The 27,713-nt window shown below is 39.8% G+C and overlaps 2 protein-coding genes across 2 annotated transcripts in view; one reads left to right on the forward strand and one right to left on the reverse strand.

The window, feature by feature from the left end:
* Positions 1–1,110: 1,110 nt before the first annotated feature.
* Positions 1,111–10,995, forward strand: si:dkey-14k9.3 (C2H2-type zinc finger protein). The gene is made up of 9 exons (XM_017494709.3): positions 1,111–1,489; positions 3,440–3,639; positions 4,488–4,586; positions 4,712–4,807; positions 5,689–5,799; positions 5,973–6,096; positions 7,150–7,837; positions 8,056–8,111; positions 9,558–10,995. Exons 1-9 carry the CDS (start codon positions 1,459–1,461, stop codon positions 10,841–10,843), a joined length of 2,691 nt encoding a protein of 896 aa, XP_017350198.1. The 5' UTR covers positions 1,111–1,458; the 3' UTR covers positions 10,844–10,995.
* A 4,466-nt stretch (positions 10,996–15,461) lies between these two features.
* The window catches only part of shisal1a (shisa like 1a), a 42,732-nt gene continuing 30,480 nt past the window's right edge, over positions 15,462–27,713 (reverse strand). The window contains exon 5 of the mRNA XM_017494711.3: positions 15,462–20,845. Coding sequence (XP_017350200.1) covers position 20,845 — 1 coding nt within the window. The 3' untranslated portion in view covers positions 15,462–20,844. The remainder of the gene's footprint in view (positions 20,846–27,713) is intronic.

Consider the following 27,713-nt stretch of genomic DNA (forward strand, 5'->3'; position numbering starts at 1 on the left):
CTTAGCATGCTTGCCTCGCCCTTCCAGAGTTGGGGGTTTTGAACCCTACCTCTGCCCTGTCTGCATGGAGTTTACATGTTCTCCCTGTGCTTCGGGGGTACTCCGATTTCCTCCCCCAGTCCAAAGACATGCATGGTAGGATGATTCGCGTTTCCAAATTATCTGTAGTTTGTGAGTGTGTGTCCGTCCGTCCTGTGATGGCTTGGTACCCTGTGCAGGGTGTCTCCTGCCTTGTGCCCCGAGTCCCCTAGAATAGGCTCCAGGCTCCCTCACGGCCCTGTGTAGGATAAGCAGTACAGAAGATGGATGGATGGATAGATAGTACTCATTAAAATACTTGGTAAAGAGATACGTCTTCAGTGTTCATTTGAAGACATCCAGTTACTCAGCTATTTGGACAACCAGGCCAAGTTCAGTCCACCACCTGGGGAGTCTCGATACATGTCTTCCTCGTATCTTGAGGGAGTGTCAGGTAGGTCCGCTTTTGGCTTTGTAGTCCAGAATGAGTGTTTTTAACCCGATACAGGAAGCCAAGTGGAGGAAAGGCAGTAATGAAGCGATGTGCCAGAACTTGCAGAGACTGAAGAAAACATCTGCAGCTGCATTATATATCGAGTTACAGGGGGTTGACAGCATGCAGGGGTTAAAACTATGAGGGGTGAGTTGCGGTAGTCCAATCTTGTTCAGTCCAATAATGGACTGAGCAAGCACCTGAGTGGCCCCAGTGGACAGAAATGGTCAGATCCTGCATGACCGAATCAGCTTTGCTACAACTCAAGTGGACTTCTTATAAGCCACTGGGACCTACAATCAAATAAATAGTAATGATTATACAACCCCAATTCCAAAAAAGTTGGGACGCTGTGTGAAATGTAGATAAAAACAATGCAATGATTTGCAAATCTCATAAACCCATATGATATTCACAATAGACCATAGAAAATATATCAAATGTTTAAACTGTACCATTTTAAGGAAAAAATGAGGTCATTTTGAATTTGATGGCCGCAACATATCTTTAGTTAGGACAGGGGCAACAAAAGCCTGGAAAAGTAAGAGTTGAACTGCTAAATAAATAAAGGTGTTGCAGTTTGGTCATCCGGACGCGTGATGACGCTGTGAGAAAACCCTGAGGAAAGTTTCCACACAAAAATCCGGTGTTGTGTTCGGACTGTTCAACAGCTCCATGAATTTCTGGTGTGTTTTTATTCCTTTTTTTTCTACAAAGACGGATAAAGCTGCCTTCAATTTAACGCTGTTATTATAAACACACTCGTGTCCTGTTTAAAACGCCGACACTGGAGCCGTGTGAAGAAGTCTGTTCACTTCTGAAGTAAAGCTACACGTTTATCTGGAGAATAATAATAATAATAGTATTATTAGTATTATTATTAATAATAATAATAATAATAATAATAATAATAATATTCACCAAGCGGCTGGAGCCTCGCTGTAGTGATGGAAGTCTCGAGGCAGGAGCACACTAAAGGTAACTAACTGCTGTTAGACAACAGCAAGGACATTTCTTTCTTAAAATAAATATTAAAAACAAGTCATCTCAAACTATCACACAAGTCATGCTGTGTGATAGTTTGAGATGTTAAATGTTTACTCGAAGGTCAAGTCATTGCTGAGGAAACTGCATGCTGTGTAACAAGGTAGTGCACGGGTCTGGACTAAAAGTTTACACTGAGGATGCACTTTGTACTGAATGAATGAATGTGAACAGGAAATGTGACTAAATAAAGCAGCAGGACCATTGCAGGAAGTTACCTGATGTGATGAGAGCACCGGTCCAATCCAACACTGAGATTAGACCTCAGAGTATCAGTCCATACCTGAGTACCCAGTCATGAAGCTGAGTGTGTACAAGCTTGTGCTGCCAAGTGATGTGAACTACAGTTATATCTACAACAGCATGTTAGGGCTACAGTTTAATAATAATAATAATAATATATATTTTAAAAATACATGATTTCGAAAATAAAGGTGTAATATTTTGAGGTTACAGTCATAATTTTGTGGGAGAAAGTCATAATATACGAGATATTTCAAAAATAAAGTAGGAATATTACGTGGGGGAAAATAAGTCGCAGTATTTTGTGAGTAAAGTTGTAATATATGGGTATAAGTCCTAATATATAATATAAGTCCTAATATAATGACAGAATGGTGCATATCAGAGCAAAGAAAATAAAGAAATGCGTTATTTTATCATCCAGCACATCAGCACCAGATTATTATTATTATTATTATTATTATTATTATTATTATTGTTAGTAGTAGTAGTAGTAGTAGTAGTAGTAGTATTATAAAAACGTTGAAACGACTGTGCAGGAAATCGTGTATATTTAAAAGAAAGAACCACACAAACAGAGAAGAAATGCTCTCTCTTGTTGAAGGAGAAATGCCAGGTCTCCTTCAAAGCTATCCATGGTCACGTCTGCAGCGGAACAGCTGGAACTCGCACCGTTTCTCCTTCAATAAAAGAAACGACAGCTTCACCACATCCTCAATGTCCCACGTTTTTAGAAAAGCGTACCGTTTTTATCATAGTATTACGGCTTTTTTTTTTTCCCCCTCATTCCCTTGAAATATTCAGACTTGATTCTCAAAATCGTCCCGAGATGGTGATGAGGGCACGTTTTAAGACGAGTTGTCTCCTTTTGTTCATTCTGTGTCATGCCAGTCAACATCACAAACAAACAAAAAGAAAAAAAACATCTTGTTGGTGAATCTTTTCAGACCGGCTTGAGATACTGATCAGTATTAGATTGGCAGATACCTGATAGACATGGGAAGCACTTGTAAAATCACCATGAAAGGTTTTTATACAGCTCTTACCATCTTAACAGATAAAAGGTTTCACATGGGTATAATCTGTTTATCCTGGATTAACAGAAGTGCAGCGTTGTAGGCCAGAAAGATGCTACTTTCTTAATTTTTGGGGGGTGCCATTTTATATGGACAACACCCCAACTAGCATTTTGAGTGCTTTCGGTGGAGGTTTGGGGTGTCCATAGTTATGACCTGCACTGAAGAGACCTGCAGTTAGTGTGTGTGTCTGCAGTTAGGTATCAGAGCTGGGATTAGTATTAGTTATCTGTGAGAGCTCCTAATGTACTGTACATTTTTCACCTTTTGTCCATTATGTCCAAAATACAATATATAATGAAGAAATATTTCAAATTTGATTTATATAATATTTACAGAAATACTTTTAATTATTTATTTTCAAAAGTGTGTATATATATTGATCTGTTATGAGGCCATTGTGGCAAGGACAAACTGCCTGGGAAGACATGAGGAGGAAACTTTGAGAGGAAGTGACCTCATCTGGGTGACACCAGATTAGAACACCAGTGTGATTATAAGCGAGTTGAATGCTAAACTGTACTAAGCAGTATATGCTGTGTACTCTTCGTAATCTTTGTTTCAGATCCTCTTCCGCTGCCCTCTCTGCGCCTCCTGGTCCCACCTCTGCGACTCGTGTCTGCGGTGCTGTGGCGGATCGTGCAGCAGCAGGATGTGATGCAGTACGGGATGCTCGCAGACTTTGTCTCGTTGGTTACTGAAGCTGTACCGGACCTCTTTAGTCCCACGCATGCAGTCGAACTTGTTCTGGGTCTACGAGCAAAGGTGATCCCGTTACCATAAAATCGGCTTCTTCTTTCTTTCGCCATTTAATGGATATTAGGATTTGCCAAAGTGGTCCACTTTTAAACCTCTACTGCATTTATCTCAGTTTTCTGATGGGCAATAATACAAAACTACTTTATAATAGTACTATTTAATGTAACTGGAAAAGGAGGGAGTTATCGTTGACATAACAAAAAACATACATGCCACGTCAAATGTAGCACGGTGAAGGACATCATCGGAAGGCTCTTAAAATTCGATGCATTTTTCAATATTTAGGCAAAACTACTTAAAATTAAAGCGGGAAAAAACCACGAAACACTGTCTAGGATAAGTTAACGTTTATTTTCTGTCATTTCAACACGTTGATATATTTTGAGGATCCTGTTAAATGGTTAAATGTAATTGTTGCTATATGGAAACAACTGGCCTTAATGGAACGGTTGTATGTGCATTCATGAACTGAAACACACCTACATAGCAAATAAAACACACTAAGCTGCTCTAACAGTATGTTTACAGAAAAACTGTTATAATTTCTGAAATTTTATGTTTCAAGAGAACAAATTAAAAAGATATTTCACCAAAAGCACGTTCGGATCTAATTTCGTATGTATTTTGAGTGAGTAAATTCATCCACATACTTTTTTTTTTTTTACTTCCTTTCTAGAAGATACAGTATAACCTTTACATGCGTATTAGGTAGCAAGAAAACCGTATAGTCTGGAAAATATGATCCGTTCCACCATTGCACATTACTCCCTCACTATAAAACCCTTTTAAACATGTATATGCAGAAGTAGATCACTGGTTTATTGACAAATGCTCTTCTTTATGTCTTCCACTAGCTGATTTTGGAGCTGTGCTACAGGGATGAAACCGTGGACACAGATTTAATCCAGCCTCATCTCAACAGCATTCAGCTGGTTCTTCCTCTGGTCAAACATGCAAGTCAATGCTTTTAACCTAATAATAGAACGTCCATCATATCACCTACGCATTGACTGTCGGTTCTTTTCATTCAAACTTGAGAGAGCGTGTCCGTTAACCAGGCTGCTGTTTGGTCGTACAGGTGGACAGCACGGAGGTAGACGAGACAGGAGTTCACTTTGTGGAACTGGTTCAAACACTAATCAGAGACACTGAGCAGAGAGAACACTTCTTCCAGGTCAGGAATATTTTTTCTTTTTTTTTTCCTACATGAGCATTTTGTTAATATTAGAAATCGGACGTTTGTAAATGAATCATACGTAAATGAATCATACGTAAATGAATCATATGTAAATGAATCACATGTAAATGAATCACATGTAAATGAATCATATGAAAATGAATAAATAAATTAAACACAGAAATCGGACGTTTGGGTTCCAGTAGATTTTAAAGTAAAGCTCTTGAAGTCATTCTCCCTGGTAATAGTGTACGCTTATTAGTGTACACTCAGTAGCCACTTCTACACGTGCGCATTCATGCAATTATACCGTCTGTCAATCATGCAAATGATGCAGATACAGGTCAAGAGCCTTAGTTAATGTTGAGCATTAACTGACGCTCTTGACTTGTATCTGCATGATTTTATGCCTTGTGCTGCTGCTACGTAATTGACTGCAGGTGTACAGGTGTTCCTAATAAAGTGGATGGTGCGTGCATATAATGTAGTAATGTATTTTTTTCCCCCATAGTATAGCCAACTGGGGCACCGTAAACACTACAAATGTATATTTTGAACCAGACAATGAAGCTCACGCACAATAGAGCAAATATTTCTTCGAGAACATATTGCTTGACAGTCACAAGGAGAATTAAAATGTTTCTATCAATATTGTAGCACAGGACATGTATGTTACCATCAGATTACCCCAGTTAAGATGAATGCAAACTGGGTTTGTTGACAGACATGCATTTGAATGTGTCATTTTTGTAACCAAAAAAAAAATGGACTAGAAAATTAACAAGCATATTATTCTTGGATTTTAAGAGTGGTTATGGAGAGACCTTGTCCTGTGTACACTCTCTTGAGGACTCTCGTTCTATTTCTGCTCTCTGTAGAACGTGTTTCCACTGGAGTTTGGTCCCAGCTATGACTCTGCCCTTCAGACACTGATGTGGGACTTCCTATCCCAACTGGAGCACTTCCTACCAGTGCCAGACCTCCTTCAGGTGGGGAAACACTGACTTGAATATTACGGTCTGCAAATTGTATTATATAGTAATACTAGAGAAGTCTGTTATTGTTTAGACTCTTTGGGCCTTAATCAGTTTGGCCAATTAAGCACGGCAGAATTTATAAAGTATTCCTAAAACGTCTCTGTACAAACCCTTTTTGGTTTCAGACTGCGGTCTGGCTCAGATCTGAGTCTTCCGCTTTAAAAGACTGTGAGGAATCCATCAGCAACCCAGATAGCTTGAGATCACTGCTCCATCACCATAAGTGCCTTGGACATCTGGACACTTGCGGTAGGTATTCGTAAGCTTCAACCCGGGGTGCCTGAAGGCTCTGGTACACCTACAGTCATTTCCATGTCCTGACAATCTACTAAACCTTATTAGATAACCGTAACGTATGTTAATGATGCATAAACGATCAAATTCTTCCACAGAGAAGTATGAGAATATATTAACAAACTTGGGTGGTAGCATATGCTCCCCTACCACTTTATCCATTTCATTAGGAAAACCTGTTCAACCTACTTACTTAAGTAGACGTGCTTTTACGAACTGTCCGGTTTCAGTGCGTCTGTGTCCACTGTGCTGCGCCCACGGTCTTCTACGTGCTGTCGTAGCTCATCCACCTCGAGGTTTGAAGCGTCACGTGTTCCGAGAGGCTTTTCTGCTCACCACGGTGGGAGTGAGTGCTTATTTGAGATACCAAAGACTTCCTGTCAGCGCTAGCAAAACTGCCGCTCGGCGGATGTCCTCTTTCGCACCGTCCTGTGTAAAGTGTAGAGACTGTTATGCGTGAAAATCCCAGGAGATCAGCAGTTTCTGAAATACTCAAACCAGCCAGAGATCGCATTTTGTCTCCCCTCATTCTGATGTTTGATGTGTAAGTAGTCAGTATTGAATGAACAGCAGAAAATTAAGGCTATGAAGGTGAAATCTGGGGTTATTTCATATATTTTTATATACACACACACACACACACACACACACATACATACACACATATATATATACATATATATATATATATATATATATATATATATATACACATACATACATACATACATACATACATACATAAACTGAGTGTTACAAATATAAACTTCAGACTAAAACTTTACACAACTGTTTGATCAAAACAGTAAAGAACCCAACACACACACAAACACACACACACTAGAAAATTTATATTATTAATTTAGGACTGTAGTTTAATCCGGTGTTTTTTGTGCATTTATAAAAATAATGCACAAAATGCTATGCCAAATACCTGTGCCAGACTATACCGTGTTCTCAGCTCGTTAAACGAGAACCTTACGAGTTCCTTCTGATTTTCCTCCTCAGCCTCGTCATCGTCGCCGAGAGTCGGTGACTGCATCCTGACCGCTCTGTCTGCCAAGACAAACCGAGTGGCTCAGATAAACTCCGGCGATAGTCTCAATCCACCTGCTCCCAGTGAGATGCCCGTGTGCGTAATGGACGGGACCGACGTCGAGACTGTAGTGGTCACATCCGAATGGACGGAGATTGAACTACATGCGAACCAGATCAGAGAGGACAATAGCGAGGACGGCGATCATTCACCCCCTGCTGCTGACAGCGATCAGAGGGAGTCACGGATTAACGGAAGCACTGAGGAGAGTGAGAAGCACACCGACGCTGAGAACTATATCGGGGAATCTGCACCGACACAGAACAGAAACGATGGCTCTGTAGGACGCACTGAACACATGACTGCAGAAGCAGAACGACTGGCGAGACTGAATCTGTCCTGTAGCGTCACACCTGCTCTGGAGTCTACACTCACTGTGCCTGTAACCGCTGCTGACGGAGCTGCCGGAGCTGCCGGGACCCGCAGATCAGCTCGAAAGCCTAAGAAGACTTGGAAGTTGAAATCGGTTAACCTCCCGAAGCGGAAACGCAGCCACGGCGCGGTAACCGGTCAGAAGCGAGAGAGAACGCCGCTTGCACCCGTGAGAAACTCCAGAACGGTCACAGAAGTGGACGGAGAACGTATCCCCTCAGATAACGGGTCAGTAGTGTCGAAGATTTTAGTTTCCTGTTTAGTACTCGGGTCTACTTTTAAATGAAATATACAGTGGGGGAAATAAAACGTTGACTCGTCCAATAATTATTTCCCCCACTGTATTTAAAAAAAAAAAAAAAAAAAAAAATCTCTTGTAATACTTTGCACAACGAATCGTTCGTCTAGTACGCAGTGGTTGTGGACTAACACTTTTTTTGTTTTAGGGATGCTGCTGAGCTGCCTGTGCCTCCTGGTCTTGACACAAGTGATGGAAATACAGGTTAAGTCTAGTCCCTGTGTTGTTCCATATTACTATACAAGTGACTTTCAAGTATTTTGATATACTGTATCATTCATTTCACGCCTTGTTTTTCTTGGTAGTGTGTAGAGTTAATTTTTTATCATTTATTTATTTATTCATTTATTTATTTATTTATTTAGACTGGTAAGTGCATCCCCCCCCAACCCCCTGGCACATTTTTTAAAATACGGGGTATTTAGAGCCTCCTCGGGACATCCATACACCAGCTGACAGTATAAACCTTCTTACTTTGCATTTAGAGTTGCGGTCCTAAGTTTACATACGCCTTACAGAATCTGCAAAATGTTAATCATTCAAAAAATAATAAAAGGGGTCATAAAAATTGCATTTAGTTTTTATTTGGTTCTGCCCCAAATAAGCTATTTCACATAACAGATCTTTACCTATAGTCCACAAGCTATATGATGTTGAGATCCGTCTTTACACATTGAGGACAATTGAGGGACTCGTACACGACTATTACAAAAGGTGCACACGTTCACTGATGCGCAGGAAGGCAACACGATACATTACTAGCCAGGGGGGTGTAAACTTTTGAACGGGATGATCGGTGTGAATTGTTATTATTTCGTCTTCTGGGAAACATGTAAATATCTCATGTAGCTTAAGGGCAGTACTAAATGAAAACAAATTAAACAAAATGATAAAAATTTTCCATCCTGTTCAAAAGTTGACACCCCCCTGGTTTAATGCAGTGTGTTGGCTTCTTGAGCATCAGTGAATGTTTGCACCTTTTGTAATATTTTGTAATAATCCTGGAGGATTTTTCTGAACAGCGGGAAGTTTCACTTCTCAGGACGAACAAGGGACTTTTGAACCGGTTCATTTGTGTAAATTCAGTTATTATTGTGTCTTGTGGACTATATGTAAACATCTGTTATGTGAAATTATGATACCTCTTTTTTTATTTGTTTATTTATCTTATGTGTGTATGGAACGATTAAGACGTTAAGTTGGTTTAGCGTTCGTACGGAACATGCCTTTTAATGAGGCACACTTTGAAGACGGTCCCTTCGCAGTTTAGGTCCAGAGCTACTTGATGCTTGATTAAAAATGGAGAGAAGTATTGAAAAACACGAAAAGGCGTGTAGACACGAATGTGTCTTCTGTTGATTCGGATTCAGTTTTATCCACGTTAGTGCTGGTCACAACACACGGGGTGCACTGATAGTACAGGAAATGCGAATGGATGCCAAACCAATGTAAACACCATAACTATGAAAAACGGAGCAGATTAATAGTCCAGTGAAATAGTTTTGTCCAAATACACGCACGTCTTGATGCAGTGTGGAAGAATTTAAGCTAACTTCGTTTTGTCTTGATGATGATGATGATGATGATGATGATGAAGATGATGATGATGATGATTATTCATCATTTCCTTCATCGTGAACTGTTTTGCAGAGCTCTCCTCCAAGACATTCTCCTGCCCTCAGTGCCCATATACACACGTCCAGGAGCGATACGTGAAAAGTCACATGAAAAAGGTCCACACGGTTTCATCGGCGACCGAGAAAGAGCCGCACGTGTGCCAGGTGTGTGGCAAAGGCTACCGTTACCCGGGCATGCTGAAGGCGCACGAGCGCAGCCACACGGGCGAGCAGCCCTTCCAGTGCACGGCGTCGCACTGCGGCCGCCGCTTCTCCTACGTTCAAGCCCTGCGGCGCCATCGTTTGGTACACGGTCTCAAAAAACCCCCTCCGACCCCCCCTGGCGAGCCTGTTCCGGAAGCTCAGCCTCAGAACAATGAATCCTGGATGTACACCTGCCTGTATTGCAGCGAGAGCTTCAGCTCGCTCAGTGCTCGCCGCGAGCACCACAAGACGCATCCCGAGGACGATCTGAAGCGCTGCAGCGACTGCGGCAAGAGACTGAGCTGTCAGGCAGCGCTGATCAGGCACAAGCGAGGCCACGTGGGCGAGCGACCCCACAAATGCCTGCTCTGCAACTCCAGCTTTGTGTGCGCCACCAGTTTCAAGCGGCACATGCTCGTGCATCAGCCCGAGAGGCCGTACCGCTGCAGCTGCGGTAAGGGCTTCACGTACAAAGGCGCCCTACTCTCCCATCAGCGCACTCACACAGCCGAGAGACGCTACAGGTGTTCTCACTGCAGCAGGTGCTTCCTCTACCCCGGAGAGCTGAGGAAGCACGAAAGGACGCACTCGGACGAGAAACCGTACCTGTGCCCGCACTGCGGCAAGAGTTTTAAGAGAGAGAGGATCCTCCGTGCGCACGTAGCCGGCCACACCGAGGACAAAATCTTCAAATGCTCGGTCTGCAACAAAACGTTCGCGTATAAAGCGAGCCTGACCAGGCACGAGCTCACGCACACAGGCGAGCGGCCGTTCCTCTGCTCGGACTGCGGCAAGACCTTCTTTTCGTTCGGGGAGCTGCTGAAACACCAGCGCTACCACACGGGGATCAAGCCGTTCCAGTGCTCACACTGTGACAAGAGCTTCACGCAGGCCTGCTACCTGCAGCTGCACACCAGGTACCACACCGGCGTGCGCCCATACACGTGCCCCCAGTGCGGCAAAAGCTTCTTCACGTCATGCCGCCTCAAGAGACACATGCAGATCCACACGGACGAGAAGCCGTTCGAGTGCGCCGAGTGCGGCAAGAGATTCAGGCAGGCGTATGTGCTGAAAGTGCACCAGCGCACTCATTTGGAGAAAGAACTGAGGGTTTAATGGAAGAGACTTTTCTTTTGAGTGTTGTTTTTGTTGTTGTAATTAACAATAATGAAGCTGACTCTTTTTTTTTGGTATATTTTCGTTTTCCAGACAGTTTGAAATTTTGCACTTTCAGCACAAATCAGTAAATAAATTTGCCTTTTCAGTCAGCAACAGCAGGTCCAGTTATTTGCATGTGGACATAACTCCTGTGTTTTGCAGGTTTAGCAGGTTTAACAGGTTTACCTGTAAGAAACAGCGGTTCCTCATCTGATTGTTCGCAGGTAGCTGAATGCATTAAGGAAGAAAAGGCACAGGTGACTGCAGATCTGCTTACACACAAACGTGCGAGTTGTGTGACCTTAGATAACGAAGACACACTCTATGGCCAAAAGTACGTGGACACCTGACCATCACACCCATTTGTGCTTCTTTAACATCCCATTCCAGATGTTCCCAACCTCCACTCTTCCGAGAAGGCTTTCCTCTAGATTTTGGAGATGCCCACAAACTTTTAGACATATAGTGTACAGTAAAATTAATCACATGTTAGGTTGAGTGACCACTGATGTTCATTTATTTCCAGTAACCACAAGATTGACAGGAACACTAGTGCTACATGATTGAATGATTGGATAACTGCAAAAATTATGCAGTGCAGGTGTTCCTATTAAAGCGGACCAAAGTCTGCCTGAAAAACTGTCATTCTTTGTTTGTCCACTTGATGTCAGCACTGCTTCGTCAAAAGTAGGGATATCTGGCAGTAACACCATTTTAGTACATTAAGCCCCAGCTTCTATATATCATACTGTAAATCCGACCTGAATATTCAGAAACATCAGTTAAAAGTGCAATTTGATATAAGTACTTGTACTAATGGGTAGGTTTTGTGAGGAAAGTTGTGTTGATTGTGGAGGGATGGAGGGGAGGGGTGGGGTGAGGGCGGTGGAGGGGTCAGCTTATCCCGCTTTCTATATTTCTGTGCAGTCAAGAGAATAATCAATACAAAACCCTGAAAACACAAAAGGCGCCAAAGGGCAGATGCCTGTGGGTGTCTGGCCCGAGTTCCCCTGCTCCTCCTCCCTGACTCTCAGCTTTGGAGTCCAGCTGTGCGAGCAGAAAGAGCAGATTGGCTGTAGTTCCCTGCTGCTGTGCACTGACCTTCTATATACAGTAGCTCAGCGGATAGAAGTTGCCCTTTTGCATTGATGTATGATTAGCTTTCTCCGCTTACGTCAGAACGTAAAGGTACTAATTACGAATTTGTTGTAAGGAGGTTGCAACCAAACACACCACCATTGATTTCTCCACAGTATTTCCACTTTGGGGTAAGCCCACTGCCTTTTTAAAGGCCAAGTAAACCTTGTTAGCTTGATGCATTTTCCTTTTTGAAAAAAGAAACGTTAGCAATTCTGAGCCTAAAAGCGGGGGAATGTGTATTCTGTTGTGAACTACATATATCCTGTTGCTCAAGATCTTTCTCTTATTACACACTCCTGCTGCGAATGACTACTCGCATGACACCAGGCGGAAGAGTGTATTTCAAGTCTTATTAGATAGTTATCTGAAAGGGCATGTTTTTATATATATATATATATATATATATATATATATATATATATATATATATATATATATATATATATATATATATATATATATATATATATATATTTTATACTAGCAGCATCGGGTCCTCCAACATGCTGGGATCATTTTTAAAGACACCACAAACATCAGAGGATAGAAATGTATTTCTCAGACGTTGAGAAATGCTAGTATTTGACTGTATTCACACTGTAAATATGTAAATACAGTATGCTGGACTCCACAGGGGCCGACAGAAATATCTAGTTAACAACTTTCATTTACGATTCAAATCATAAATCAATTATTTATTGATATTTTTTTTTTTTTTGCCCTTCAGTAAAACAGGGAAAAACAACATTTCAACCAAAGAACAAATCCATACTTTTCCCATTTTCCGAATGATTAGTTCTGCTGAATGGATTTGAACTCGTAAATTATAAAGCAGAGTAATTAAGACGTTCTTTCTTCTTGCTAAGTTCTGGCTGGAAGAAACGAGTCTCCTGTGGCCTGTAACCCTAGGCTACACTGTTAATTACCAGGTTATCAGCAGTCAGGCTTTTGACCAGGGCGAAACATCATACTGTACATGGTTTATATTTACACTAAAGATTTGCAATGTTAGAAACTAGGAGAATGAATACCACAAGGAGCGCAGGGAACGAAACAATTCGAAGGCTTAGAAATGTGTGCGAGATTAAGAAATGACGAATACAACGAGGCTAGTTAGAGGCTAATTTGGGCTGTGTTTTAAACAGGTGGAGCAACAAGTAGACCTAAACGTAGTAGTAGTATCACTTTAAATGACTGTTTTATTCGAAGGCATTTCAAAAATCTAGCAAATGTGCTAACGGGCACAGCCCGATGCAATCAGTAGACTTGATAACATCTAACAGAGGACGTTTAGCGTCAGTGCTTATGCGTTCTGGAGCAGAGGTTTCTCGATGTTCCTAGATGATATAAATGTTGGCTCTGAATGCTGTACTCTACTGGAAGGCTTTGGAGGTTCCTGTCTGTATTTACTCATTGTCTATCACTTTATTGTCTTGGTCTGGATTTCATCTTGGCAGAGTAAATTTAAGAGTGGTCTTGATTTTCTGAAGGTTATGGTCTTAATTTTAGTCATGTTAAGCATTTGGAAATGCATGGAACGTAGTCATGGGTTCATATTTCATATGATTTCAATCGGGGTGGTTTTTTTTTTTCGTCTGGTTTAACTCGAGAAGTAACTAATATTGCATTTGATTTAGTTTATAATGCAATTATGGTGTGCTGTATTATTAGGAGAAATACTATACCATACATTTGAAGTAAACAAGATGACAGGTATGTATTTATTTACTGACGTACTGACAGTGGTGGAAAACGTTCTCTTTATTCGCTGGCCAAGTGGACGCTCTATGTGCTGCCCAGCCCTGTGTTTTGGTTGCCTGGGATAAAAGTATACGGATTCCCAGTGACGGAATGAGTCTGCGTAGTCCGTTATTAGAAAACGTTACTAATGTAGCATCTTGTTGTTGTCAGCCAACGTTTTGGCTAGGAGCTGTGATATTCTCTCCACGCATCGCATGTAAAAGATTTCATTCGTGTCTGGCTAGCATCCGTGTTGTCCCTGTGTATTCGTACTAGCAGGACAGCGTGACGTGGGAAAAATCATAACTTCCGTAGCATGACAGAGATACACCCTACTTGAGAGTCTGAGAGAATTTGTTTCAGGTTGAAACACACTGAACATCCTAAAGATATCAGATCAGTGAAATTGTACGTGATTGAGAGAACGTTCATGTACATCGCTGATGGAAGGCCTGATTAATAACTTTTTGCTTGTGTGTTTGTAGATCATGTACACGCTCTGCAACCTGCAGCAGCACTAAAAGGATTAAAGGCTGTAGTTCCCACTCTCGTCACATTCTCTATGGCTTCACTTCAGAATCGCATTCGATTAGTTTGGTGAAATAATCTCTTAATACCCAAAGATGGGGATTGCTTTTGCACACACATAAGCATAGCGAATCAGATTAATGAAAAGTTATCAACTTCCGAACTGGCAACTAGGACAGATGTTCTCATTTTTGAACCGTGAACACAAAGCAAAGTAATAAGCCATTGTTCGGATCATCTGATTTGCACTTCTCTGTTCATCAGACATCGTAATGAGGCGCTGAGGCTGTTCAGCCTTATTATATACGGTGTTTGATAGTGATGAGTGATTGGTTCAAGGAAGATAACAAATAGTACTGCGACTATTATAGTATAAGTTTAAACTGATGAACGGAAAGGCCGTTTAAAGGCGAGTAGAGAAGTCTAACTGCACTCGCTTGGACTACTCCAGGTGTCAGTCATGCTTAGACAGTTATGACAGGGTGTCTATAAATAAACGAATACCTGTGTGCTGTAATGAATTAGAGCCGTGCTGTACATGATGATGGCTGAAAGGTCATCCACAAGGTCAGGCCATTTTTCAATGAACACAGATGTTAGGAATGTGACCTCTGGGGTTACGATTCTTAAAGTGTCATGAAACACTAAACTACATTTATTGAGATTTTAACAGAGGGGTTCGTATCGCACATCATACAAGACAGTATTAACATCCGTTCATTTTAATTGTAGGAGAAAGCTGGTTCATTTTGAGCGTTTGTCCGTTATTTTCATCTTCCTGGTTTAAAATCACAGGCAGTGACGTGGAAATGCACTACAGTACTTCGATGAGAAGATGCCTGTCTCTTAATTATTCAGGACAGCACGTGGTGCTTTCCTACAGATGTAGTAGATGTAGAGAGAGCGCTGTTCAAATGGGTTGCAGGTGTTTTTGTTTTTCAGTGGTGTAAGAGTCCGAGTGTGTTCTTCGGACTTGCTCATGAAAGCGGTTTGTGTCTACACGATGATGCGATACTCAGTCCCGAGGACTTTTCCATCCATTCAAATGAGGTATGTGTCTAATTTTAACCATGAGCGTTTTACTTACCTTTTGAGCTAATTAAACCGCTTAAACCTCCGCAGGCCGTCACATTGGAGAGTTGGCCAAATGAGACATAGACACACAAACTTCCAATGGCAAGATCTCAGATTTATTCAAAGAAAGGCAGAGTATATATATATTGTGCTTGACACACGACAGAGACTGGCTGGGAGGAAGGGCATATTCGCATAAAACAGGAAGCATATCAGTGTAAGAGAGGAGCAACTCCATATATGGTATTCAAGAACTCCTAGGAATGCGAGCAAATGGTATTCGGGAAGACCTGCTCAGGGGTGTTATCTGTCTGTACCTGGTTGAGTTAACAAAGGAGACAAAGAGGGAAGAGTGTTCACAGTAAACTTATCAATGGATTAGTAGCTTGATATTTTTAGCCTGATATCGTTCGTTAGATTCATTTGATCGCTGTGGCTTTTTTTTTTTCTTTCTTTCAATAAATGTTCTGCTAACATTACATGTAGCAAAATCTATTAAAATCTGTTTTTAATTAAACATATTACTCCGTTTAACATTATCACTCATCACGGCTCGGCATGTACCATCATCTAGGGCCACTCTCTTGGGGCGATTTTTAAAATTAATGTACCTTCTTATAGTTTCAGAGCTTCAGACTTATATTACAAAACATCTCAGTAATGTGACCAGTCACTAAGGAGTGATGACGACCCTCAAACTAGACCGGGGAATTGCTCTTACCATTAAAACATCATCAGTACATCTGGACTATTGCAAATAAATAGTAGACACTGCCCTGTCAAGTCCCCTCGTGAGGAAAACTGAGCTGTAATGCTTTCATGTGCTTCCTAAAATTGGAGCGTTCCCGCTCAAGCTTAATGAGCTAATCGGTTTAATGCTAACTTTGTGTCACCCAAAGAATAGCTTTGTGCCTCCCGACAGACAGCGGAGAGCAGCAGGGGGATAAAAATAGGGCCCTAATAGATTAATTAGGTTTCTGTGATTTGCTGCTCTGTTGCTTTGAAGCAGACACAACAGCTGGAAGGAAGACTTCCCGAAGCAGTGACAAATAACGGCAATTTCCGTAGATGCGCGACCATCTTTCCAAACAGAGGGATGACAAAAGATTATAGACTACATACAGTATAACTTCATCTATATCGCCTATGTAAATATCAAGGCATTGAGCACTGGCAACTCATCATACCACAGATAAGTGCATCAAGATTTAATTCAGGCAACATCAATCTACTGTAATGCCATTACCAGGTTTGTGCAAATTAAGATGAATGCAAAGCAACAATCATAATGTTATCAGCCCAGTAAAAATGATCGAAACTCTCTGGCTTTCGTTTTAACCCATTAGAAAGCAGCTAACACACAAACTCGGGCAATAATCTCCCGTTAACTTCGTACACTGCAAAACGAAGGTATCAATATACCTTGAATATAGTCAAACCGATCTAATATTTCTATAACGATCTAATATGAGCTAGCTAGCTGATGGACTATAAAGTGAGTGTGGATTCTTCCGGATCTATTTCCCCTAGCGGAGAAACAAAAAACAAAAAAAAAACAGAACATTCGGCCATATTGTGTTCGCTTGCTCGATATTCGTTTCTTGTTTGTGGAGCTGTTGTATAAAAGCGATATCGAACAAGCAAGAGAGAGTGGTCATACTGAGCGGTTATACTGCGCTGTGATTACCTAGATCACCTATTTTTAGTTAATTAGTCAGTCAGTGCAATGTCAATGTCACAAATCCGAAAACGGGCAAAAAAAAAACCCATCGCATGCGAATGCCGGTATATTAAACTGTCAATGTGCACAAATACAGGGTGTCTGAAGCGTCAGGAACCAATGAGAGTAAAACGACATATACTTTAATACTGTATTTATTATTTACAACATATGCTCTACATGTTCACCATTATGATCTATGCATGTTCTCACTGCTGTAATTCCCAGTAGTTCGTGACTTTTCGAACACCTTGCATCCGTCCACTCTTGGCGTTCTGTGGCTCTGTCCTATTTTGTCATTGTGTTTTCGCGCTACAGTAAAGTCCCTGTAATTCCCCATTCGTACTTCAAGAACCAATCGTTTGTTCTCACTCTTGGCCGCATGTCCTCAGAATGTCTGAGCGAAACAAGCACAGTCTCAGTGAGTTCATCTCCTGAGAGCATTATCTACCGCTGTACAGTGGTGACTTCTTGGCAGGAAAGAAAGGAAGAGAAAAGCCAACCCTGGTACCAATTAGAGCTGGACTCCTGTTCACATCGCAACCCACCTGAGACGTCTCCTACCGGGAAGTACAGAAGAAGGTATGACTGCCCTTCTGCGCTTGTAATAATCACCACTCCTGTGCTTCTAGAGAGACGCTTTTTAACAATCCGAGAGAGCTGGGTCACTTTAACCTGCGCCAGACAGCTGTGTGGGTGTCAGGGAAGAAAAGAATAAGAGCCTCGAAGCGATCAGGGCGATATGACTTCAACAGCGATGTTTCCGAGAGACTCGAGCAAAACATAATAAGCAGCCACAAGCACCGATCCAAGGTCGGTGATAATCAGGCTGTTTTCCTCATTGTGACTCATTAGTAATTCTAAGTCAGGCCAGTGTATGGACACATATATTTTAGAAGAATCAAAATACAGTAGTGTCTGAAAGTTTGTGAATTTACCCTTTAGAATTTTCTGTATATCTGCATAAATACGACCTAAAGCATCATCAGATATTCACAGAGGACTTAAAAGTAGACCAAGAGAACCCAATCGATTATACAAATGAGGCAAAACTACTATACTTGGTCAGTTATTTACTGAGGAAAATGATCCAATATGGCATTTCTGTGAGTGGCAAAAATATGTGACCCTCTAGGATTAGCAGTTTAATTCGAAGGTGAAAGTACAGTAGAGTCAGGTGTTATCGATCGATGGGATGACGATCAGGTGCGAGTGAGCGCCCTGTTTTATTTAAAGAACCGGGATCTATCAAAGTCTGATCTTCACAACACGTCTCCGTGGAAGCGCGGCGCATCACGGCACGAGCACGAGACCTTTCGGAAATCTGGAAAATTCTCTAAAAGGGTTCACAAACCTTCAAGCACCACTTGCGTTGAAATGCACGTGCGTTGAAAAAGAAAGATGACGCCAAAGATATTGAGCACACTGCAAAAGATAGATTTTTCTTTATTTATTTTCTCAGCTCGTGACAGTAAAAAGTTAACAAGTGCAATTACAACAAAACCGAATCCAAACACTTTATAGTCATAAAACCCACATCAAGAGCAGGTGCACTGCTGAAGTACACGTGCCACTACAATGCAACTGGTGCTAGGTGTACAATAGTTTTACTGTAAGGCAACTTCTCAGCATCATCAGTACCCATTAATAAACCACCGAGGAGAACTCCGACTGACCTAACACACTGAAAACGACGTCACAGAAAGGTTTCTTTCTATCACAATGTAACGCGACACAATGCTGTGCTTTATTGCAGGTTGACTAACTACTCGCGTCGACTATTCCTATTCCTATGAACTCACCTCAAGTCAGTGCACGTTTTCCACACGGGAAGTAAAGCGACCGGCGGGATTTCTACCAACGGGTGCATTCACATTGCTGCCAAAGCAAGGGTTCATGTCACGTCCACAGTTAACGCAATCTCTTAAATCGGTTTAAAAGGCTAGCACGAAAGGGTAGAGATAATAATAACAACTTAGCGTTTCTTACGACTTGTTTTCTTCAGTCTGTACTCATATGGATATGTGGTAAAAAAAAAGAAAAAAAAGAAGAGAATAAAGCACAGATACTATAGATTTACTCCAAATCAACTTTTTTTTTTGTTTTTTTTTTGTTTTTGTTTTTTTGCGAGAATGTAAATGCACCATGAGGCGCAGGGGGGTTAAGCTCTATGAGGCAATATTACCACATGATCAAGTAATTCATTAGGAACAATCACACACACACACACACACACGTGAAATCCACCGTACGTCTTGATGATTTTCTAGCATGACATATTGCTTTATCTGACATTGTCAACTTCAGTAGTTCAGAAATACTTCACTGTATTGCAAGAGTATATGTATCATTGTTAACGAGTGATATTAATGTTAGTGGATACTGATTAATGTTAATGTTGTCAGCTATTTTTTTTGTAATTTAGTCTCAGTCTTAGTCCTGTGTCCGACGTCCTTGATAGTTTTTATCATATTTAGTCAAGCTTATCCTGTTTAAAAAAAAAAAAAAAAAAAAAATTATTTGTTTTGTTTTAGTCGATTAAAAGTCTTGGCATTTTAGTCTTAGTCAAAGAAAACGAAGTATTTTAGTCTAGTTTTATAGCAAGTCAGATGATTTTTTTTTTTTAGTCGGTCAAATAACTGTAGATATTTTTAGCCGTAATATTATTATTAATTAACGTTTCAGTCAGCCTAGTCAAAACGAACGTTAGCATGAAGGCTACTCCTCACCGTGCTTGCTTAGTCATGATACACGGCACGTAGCACAGGAAAAGAAACCGCCGCTCATGTCATCCAGTGAGCAGGATATTTGGATTGTAATTTAGAAAACAAAACAAAAACAAACGGTCTATAATATTTTCTCTCCTGCTTTTTGGCGAGGAAAGTGCTTCTTATTTAAACCGCCTTTTAGTCTCGTCTTTTTTCCTCAACAATATTGAGCATGTTGACGTAGTCACAGTTACTGTAGTGTTTAATGACGTCGGTGTCATCTCGTCTCGTCTTGTCTCAGTCATGGGGGAAAAAAGGTCGTCGTCGAGTATTTATCATCGTGGTTTTCCTTAAAAAAAAATATGAACCCTAATTCTGATCATATACAAACTTTCAAGCAATATTTTTCAAACCCATGTCTTGATTATTTTGGATGACTTCTAAAAGGAAACGAGAGAGAGAGAAAAAAACCCTCAGATGAACAATATGCTTTTGTTGTTGTTGTTGTTGTTGTTGTTGTTTTGTTTGGTTAAGTCTTGAATTGAATTTCACATTTCGAGCCAAATTTCTTTAACTTAAAAAGCACACCAGAACCAGTCCAATCGTTTAATAAATAAAATATCCTCTGCTTTACCTGCTGAGAAGTATAAAGGAACAGCAGGTATCTAGAGTGTTGTAGAGCCTTGTGTTTACTGCAGTCTCAAAAATCTGACGTCCATCTCACCTTGTGCTGGGAGAACATACTTTTCCCTTGACGTGGGCAGCCATTTATAGTACCTAGAACAGGATGCTTTGCAGCTCAATGGTCAGACATAGTGCTTATCCTATAGCGCAGATAGGGATCAGATGTTCGGGTGATCAGATGACTATGTTAGGTAGGTTTCCGCACTGAACATCACAGTGGAGCAAACAAAAATAAAAATAATTCCACATCACAGAAAGGGAGATAAACCCAGAGAGTCACTTCGTGAAAAGTCAGTCAGGCTGTTTCTCCTTGGCCTCTCCTGCCCTTTAAGCACAGTACATCCTAATATGTCAAGCTTCAAGTATCTAGATGGAGAAAAACAGAGAGACACATTCTGTAATTTCGTTTTTGTGTGGTTTTTTTTTTTTTATTTTTATTTTTTACAAATTCAAATTGTAGCCATAAAAAAAACACAGAAATTGAAAAATAGCCTATATAGTGTGTACGCGTGCAGAACATTCAACTGACAGATGTGATGTAGCCCTTGCTTTTCACATTAACCAAACAAATGGTCCAGGTTTTTATCCTTACAAAGCAACAGCCAGCTTCACACACCCACTGCAGCTGGACTCACTCTTAATAAAATGAAGACATTTGGTCACTCTGTAAGCATCAACGGAAGGTAAACACATTTGTTTTAAGCTGAGTTTATAGCCTACTGTGTATAAACATTAATCTAATTAGGTTTCCACCTAGAGCTATTTACACAGGCATTATTGTTCTCATACTGTGTCTGATTTTCTTTCTTCTAACATAAACAGGAAAGTAGCCTACATGTTTTTGACTTCAATTTCTACCGTATTCATATTTGGACCTATTAGGAAATAATCACATTCGAATTGCTTCCATGTTAGCAAACAGAGAGCTGAGCTTCCCCAAAACACTGCTATGAGGAGATCATGTATCTACAGAATGATTTTAATAATAAACTATGGCTCCTTTCATGAAGGGAAAGGCTTTCCTTGGCAATAGGAACAGAGCATAAATTAAAGCTGATCAGCCAGTGATCAGCGTAAAATGTGTTTGAAATACATCTTGCAAAAGGGGGGCCTCGGTCAAATGTTAATGCCATTTGGAGGGCCCTTGCTCTGGAAAAGTTTGGGAACCCCTGCTCTAAACTAAAGAGGAGAGGAACCATCCGTCTATTTATCAGCGCTCAGTTCAAAATCCTGCATCTCTGATGGTATGGGGGTGCATTAGTGCCTATGGAATGGGCAGCTTGCACATCTGGAAATGCACCATCAATGCTGAAAGGTATATACAGGTTTTAGAGCAACATCTGCTTCCATCCAGATTCCATCCCATCTTTCAATCTGAGAGACTCTGCCTTTCTAAGATACTCTTTTTATACCCAATCATGTTACTGACCTGTTGCCAGTTAACCTAATTAGTTGCAAAATGTTCCTCCAGCTGTTTCTTTTTAGTAACACTTACTTTTCCAGCCTTTTGTTGCCCCGTCCCAACTTTTTTGAGACATGTTGCGGCCATCAAATTCAAAATTACCTCACGTTTTGCCTTAAAATGGTACATTTATTCAGTTTAAACATTTGATATGTTTTCTATGTTCCGTTGTGAATAACAGACGGGTTTATGAGATTTGTAAATCATCGCATTCTGTTTTTATTTACATTTTACACAGTGTCCCAACTTTATTGGAATTGTGGCTGTAGATCATGATAATTGGCTGGCCTTTTACCCCGTTTTTTGGTGTTAAAATATAAGCTAAATGTTACTCATGTAACCTTAAGATCATGTGCATGGTATGTAGATGGTATGTTAATTCTACCTGTGTGCTTGTTTACTAGGAGAATATGGTGGGTCTGTACAAACAACAGAGATGTCAATCATAAAGAAGATGGGTGTTATTGCACTGAAGCATGTGTTCAGACGACACACTGATGGATTTGATCTAAAATTGATCATAAGGTTTTGCACAAACTTGTGGAGTCTGTGCCACCTCGAGTGCACGCTGTCATTATATATACACTGGTGCTTGAAAGTCTCCAATCTCATCTCTTTAATTGAAACACCTGACTCCAATTAGCTTTTGGAGAAGTTGTTAGCACAGAGATTCACTTACTTTTTTCCAGCCTGAACTGTGAATGATTACTCAATATGCCTGACAAACACCTGAAAACTACTATAGTATGTATGTGTATTATTAGTTTAACCAACATGGTCGTTCAATTTAATTTAATTAAGATTTATTTACAGTGGTGCTGGAACATTTTCTATAAATACTTTTGCATAAATGTGATCTTCAAATCTACAAGTCCTAAAAGTAGATAATGAGAACCCACACTCTATATAAAAAAAAAAAAATAAATAAAAAAATAAAAAAAACCTGCTGGGTTATATTCTCTACCCAAACTCTGGTTTGAGCCTTTTGCGCCATGTAATTGGGTTATTTTCTTAGTCTTGGGTAGTTTTGGGGTTTATTTGGAGAGACTAGTTTCGTATCAATACATTTATCCATAAGACTATTACTGTCCACTAGAAAAAGCAAAAATGTGCAATAACAGTCCAGTTTACATGACATTAAATGCACCGCTATCTTCATTAGCTTTGGCGTACTTGTTTGTAATGCCCACTGGATTGTAAGTCGGTTACTCAGTTTTTTTTTTGTTTTTGTTTTTTGGATCTTTTAAATGTTTCCTTCAATCAAAATCTGAAGTTTTTGTCTTAAATATATGATTTAAAACACCACTTTAGCAGCTCTCGCAATACATTTCTGAACGAATTCTTGTGTATAAATAACGGAGATACCATGTTGACATATTTGTTTATAATGTGGTATATTTGACATTTTCAAAGGGTAAAAATAACCCTGAAACTACTGACCCATTTATGAAATAAAATTAATCCAGTGATTTGGTAAAAATGAAACCATCCTCTGGGTTGAAAAGCATCCCATTTGCTGGGTTAACTTGATGGGTTAGTTTAACCCAAAATGTGTTCCGTCCTATATTTACCCAGCCATTGGGCTAAAAAAAGCAAAAAAAAAAACAAGTTTTTAACCCAGTGTTTTTTTTTTTTATAGTGCATTTAAACAAATGAGAAAATGTGCACAAATGAGAATATTGTACTTGGTCATTTATTTATTGAAGAAAATGATCCAGTATTACATATCTGTGAGAGGCAAAAGTATGTGAACCTTTGCTTTCAGTATCTGGTGTGACCGCCTTGTGCAGCAATAACTGCAATTAAACATTTTCGGTAACTGTTGATCAGTCCTGCATGACCCACTTTCTCATAAGATTCAGTTCACAGACAGATGTCCTGACATTTTCCTTTAGAATCCACTGGTATAATTCAGAATTCATTGCTCCATCAAAGATGGCAAGTCATCCAGGCAAAACAGGCCCAAACCATGACACTACCACCAGCATGTTTCACAGATGGGATAAGGTTCTTATGCTGGAATGCTTCTCATTTAAAATAAAAAGGTCTATTTTGGTCTCATCTGTCCACAAAACATTTTTTTATTAACCTTCTGGCTTGTCCATGTGATCTTTTGCAAACTGCAGATGGGCAGCAATGTTCTCCTTGTGGCGTTCTCCTTGTAACATTGACATGCACACCATTGTTGTTCAGTGTTCTCCTGATGGTGGAATCATGAACAATAACATTAACTAATGTGAGAGAGGCCTTTAGTTGCTTAGAAGTCACCCTGGGTTCCTTTGTGACCTTGTGGACTATTACATGTCTTGCTCTTGGAGTGATCTTTGTTTGTCAATCACTCCTGGGGAGGGGAACAATGGAATTGAATTTCTTCCGCTAGTACACAATCTGTCTGACTGTGGATCGGTGGAGTCCAAACTCTTTAGAGATGGCTTTATAACATTTTCCAGCCTGATGAGCATCAACAACTCTTTTTCTGAGGTCCTCAGAAATCTCCTTCGTTCGTGCCATGACACACTTCCCTAAACATGTGTTCAGATCAGACTCTGATAGATTCCTGTTCTTTAAATGAAACAGGGCGCTCACTCACACTTTATTCTCATCCCACTTTATGAAAACACCGGACTCTAATTTCACCTTCAATTTAACTCCTAATCCTAGAGGTTCATGTACTTTTGCCACTCACAGATATGTCATATTGGATCATTTTCCTCAATAAATATATGACCAAGTATAATATTTTTGTCTCATTTGTTTAAATATTATATCTACTTTTAGAACTGGTGTGGAAGTCTGCTAATGTTTTAGCTCTCATTTATGCTGAAATCTAGAAAATTCTAAAGGGTTCACAAACTTTCAAGCACCACTGTATCACACATATCACACGTTTACATGTGTTAGTAGTATGAATGTAGAAAATATTACATTGCAGTGATATATATATATATATATATATATATATATATATATATATATATATATATATATATATATATATTTGGCCGCATCTAATGTTAAGGAGGATGATTAAGGACAACAGTACAGTAGCTCATTCTATTATTTCTAGAAATGTAAAGCTGCAATACATTGTGACATGTGTAATTGTCTTTATAATAACCCCTTGAACCAGCCTGCAGGACTGTTTTATATGGATAAACGTGGTACAACTAAATACGGCAATTTGTTCGCATTTTATAAAATATTATTTTGGTGCCAATAATTTTGGCTTATATATTTTTGAATATGATAAGAAAAGAAAATGCTACTATTTAAAAAGTAATGTTAATGAGAATTATTATTATTATTATTATTTTTTTTTTTTTTTGCTAGAACAAACATAAATAGTTTCTCCAGTTGTTTTTGTGCAAAAATGTAATTATTGTCTGTAATGTTAATTTACTGCAACCCTGACCAAGCTAAAGTGATTACTGAAAATGAGCGCATAAGTGAATGTTTATTTTATACAAACATTTTTGTTCATTTTTATGAAGGTCAGCAGTTCCACAGGGCACTGTATACAGTATATGAGCAATTAAGTCTGGAATGACGAGCCAGAGACTATTACCATGCCTAATTAAACCTTAAATATTCTTGTTTGCCCTCTCATGCACATGGTACAATTCCTATGGCTTTAGACTTGGTGACATTTCCATACTTCTGTATTTCTTTGGCCTAGTTTAAAACATGACTCAGTCCTCATTTATAATGCATTGCAAAGAGCTTTTAAGCAATACCAATGTGGTGTAAGGGCTAGACAGGTTTGGTGATATGGGAGCTCTTCTGTTTCAGAACAATCCCTGAGCTGCACACGGTTCATGCCGAGAAGCTGAAATATCAGGGTCTGTCTGGTTTTATAACTTCATTTTAACTCTCAAATACAGATCTGCCTGAGACTACAATCTGTAGACTTACAAATTGAGTAGGTGGAGGTTCGCATAGTGTAATCATAATAAATCTGAAAAAGAGTTTGTATTATATTGTGTATTGAAATCATTTATCCAGGAATAAACATGACTGGATTTTGTAAAACACCAATAATAAATTGGTGGTAGTTTGCCCTGACTGGCAGCAAGCTACACTGCCTACTGTACTTTCTTTTCCCGTTTTTTACTCATAAAACACTACAGAGAGGTATAGTTAAAAAGTATGCAGTAAGTATTAGTTAAATATGTAAATATTAATTAAAAGAGGCGGTTGGGGCTCAGGTGGTAGAGCGGGTTGGCCACTAATCATAGGGTTGGTGGTTTGATTCCCGGCCCACATGACTCCACATGCCGAAGTGTCCTTGGGCAATACACTAAACCCCAAGTTGCTCCCCATGGCAAGTTAACGTCTTGCATGGCAGCTCTGCTACCATTGGTGTGTGAGTGTGTGTGTGAAAGGGTGAAGCGCTTTGTAGAACTGCTAGTTAAAAAAGCGCTATATAAGAGCAGACCATTTACCATTTAAAAGTATAAGTATTAGTTATAAAGAAAGAAACTGATTCTTTTAAAACACGGCATAAGATCCTTCCATTGCACCAACTCACATGGCATAACTCTTCTTAACTCTTTTTACCAAAAATGGCAAAAAAAATGGAATTTCCCAAATTTCCTGGGAAATGTTGCCCGTGTTCAGCGTCGAATTTTCTCGGGATGTCACACTCCACAGTAGTGGTTAATGGCTCATATGAAAGTAGACATTCAGGGCTTTAAGGATTTAGCAGTTTTACATAAGTATTTCTTCTTTATCTAGCCTACTAGGTTTAAAAGTTATAATGTTATTGTGGCAGTTTACTATCAAAAATGCTTTAGTTGTGCTGTCCGTTTAATCTCTGTACCAGTGTTATTGTGGAGTGGTGTGAATTGTTTGCCCAGCAGGGGGCTCGCACCCCTCCCCTTTCCCATCAACCTACACACAGACACCCAACAGTGTCCTATGTAATCTTCTAACAGACTTGCACGGCAAGTATTGAGGGAAATTTGGTCTAAGGGCATTTTGTCACTTGGCCTGAATCGGCTATCGGCCGATAGTTTAAAAACATCCAGCGATCAGGGCCGATTATATCCTGTCAATCAAAAATGACACATGGGTTTCGTGCTGTGTGTAAAGATGATGTCTCTTGTGTGGAATGACGACAAAACTGCAGTTTGTCATCTCCGCACTGCAAAAATTTTACAACGGAAGTGAGCAGCAGTGAAGTGGGAGTTTCCACATCGAGTCTAATTTTGTTTTTGTTTTTTGCCACGCTGCTCACACCGAATTAAAGCGCCGGTACACTGTCGAAAGATTTAAATGAAGTTGAGTTGACAAAAAAGTAGTATATATTGCACAGAATAATATATTTGTAGAGTGGTATATTTCATATCCATTTAATGTTAATATATGAAAAAAGTTGATATTATATATGACCAGTTTTGATGTTCAGTGATGAAGTAGAAATGCTTTTGTTTGTGGTGAGTGAGTGAGTGTGAGACTAACAGGAGGATTTTTAGAATTCAGTCTATAATATGAATTAATAACATTCAATAAGTTAAATCTTACTTTAATCTTCAGAATTTAGTTCAAGTGTTCATATTAATGTGAGTCATGTGTTTTCTGTTTATGAGACCAGTTACTGTGAAACAACTTGTTGAAATGGAGAGAATAAAGTTTTTATTTGTATTTCCTTCAGAATTATGGAATTAATTATTATTAATTTAAAAGAAGGCAGAAAAGGCAGAACTATCGGTATCGGTATCGGCAGATATCACTCTGAATAATTGGTTATCGGTATCGGCTGAGAAATTTAGT

Source organism: Ictalurus punctatus, chromosome 19, assembly GCF_001660625.3.
Source record: "Ictalurus punctatus breed USDA103 chromosome 19, Coco_2.0, whole genome shotgun sequence".
Classification (NCBI taxonomy): domain Eukaryota; kingdom Metazoa; phylum Chordata; class Actinopteri; order Siluriformes; family Ictaluridae; genus Ictalurus; species Ictalurus punctatus.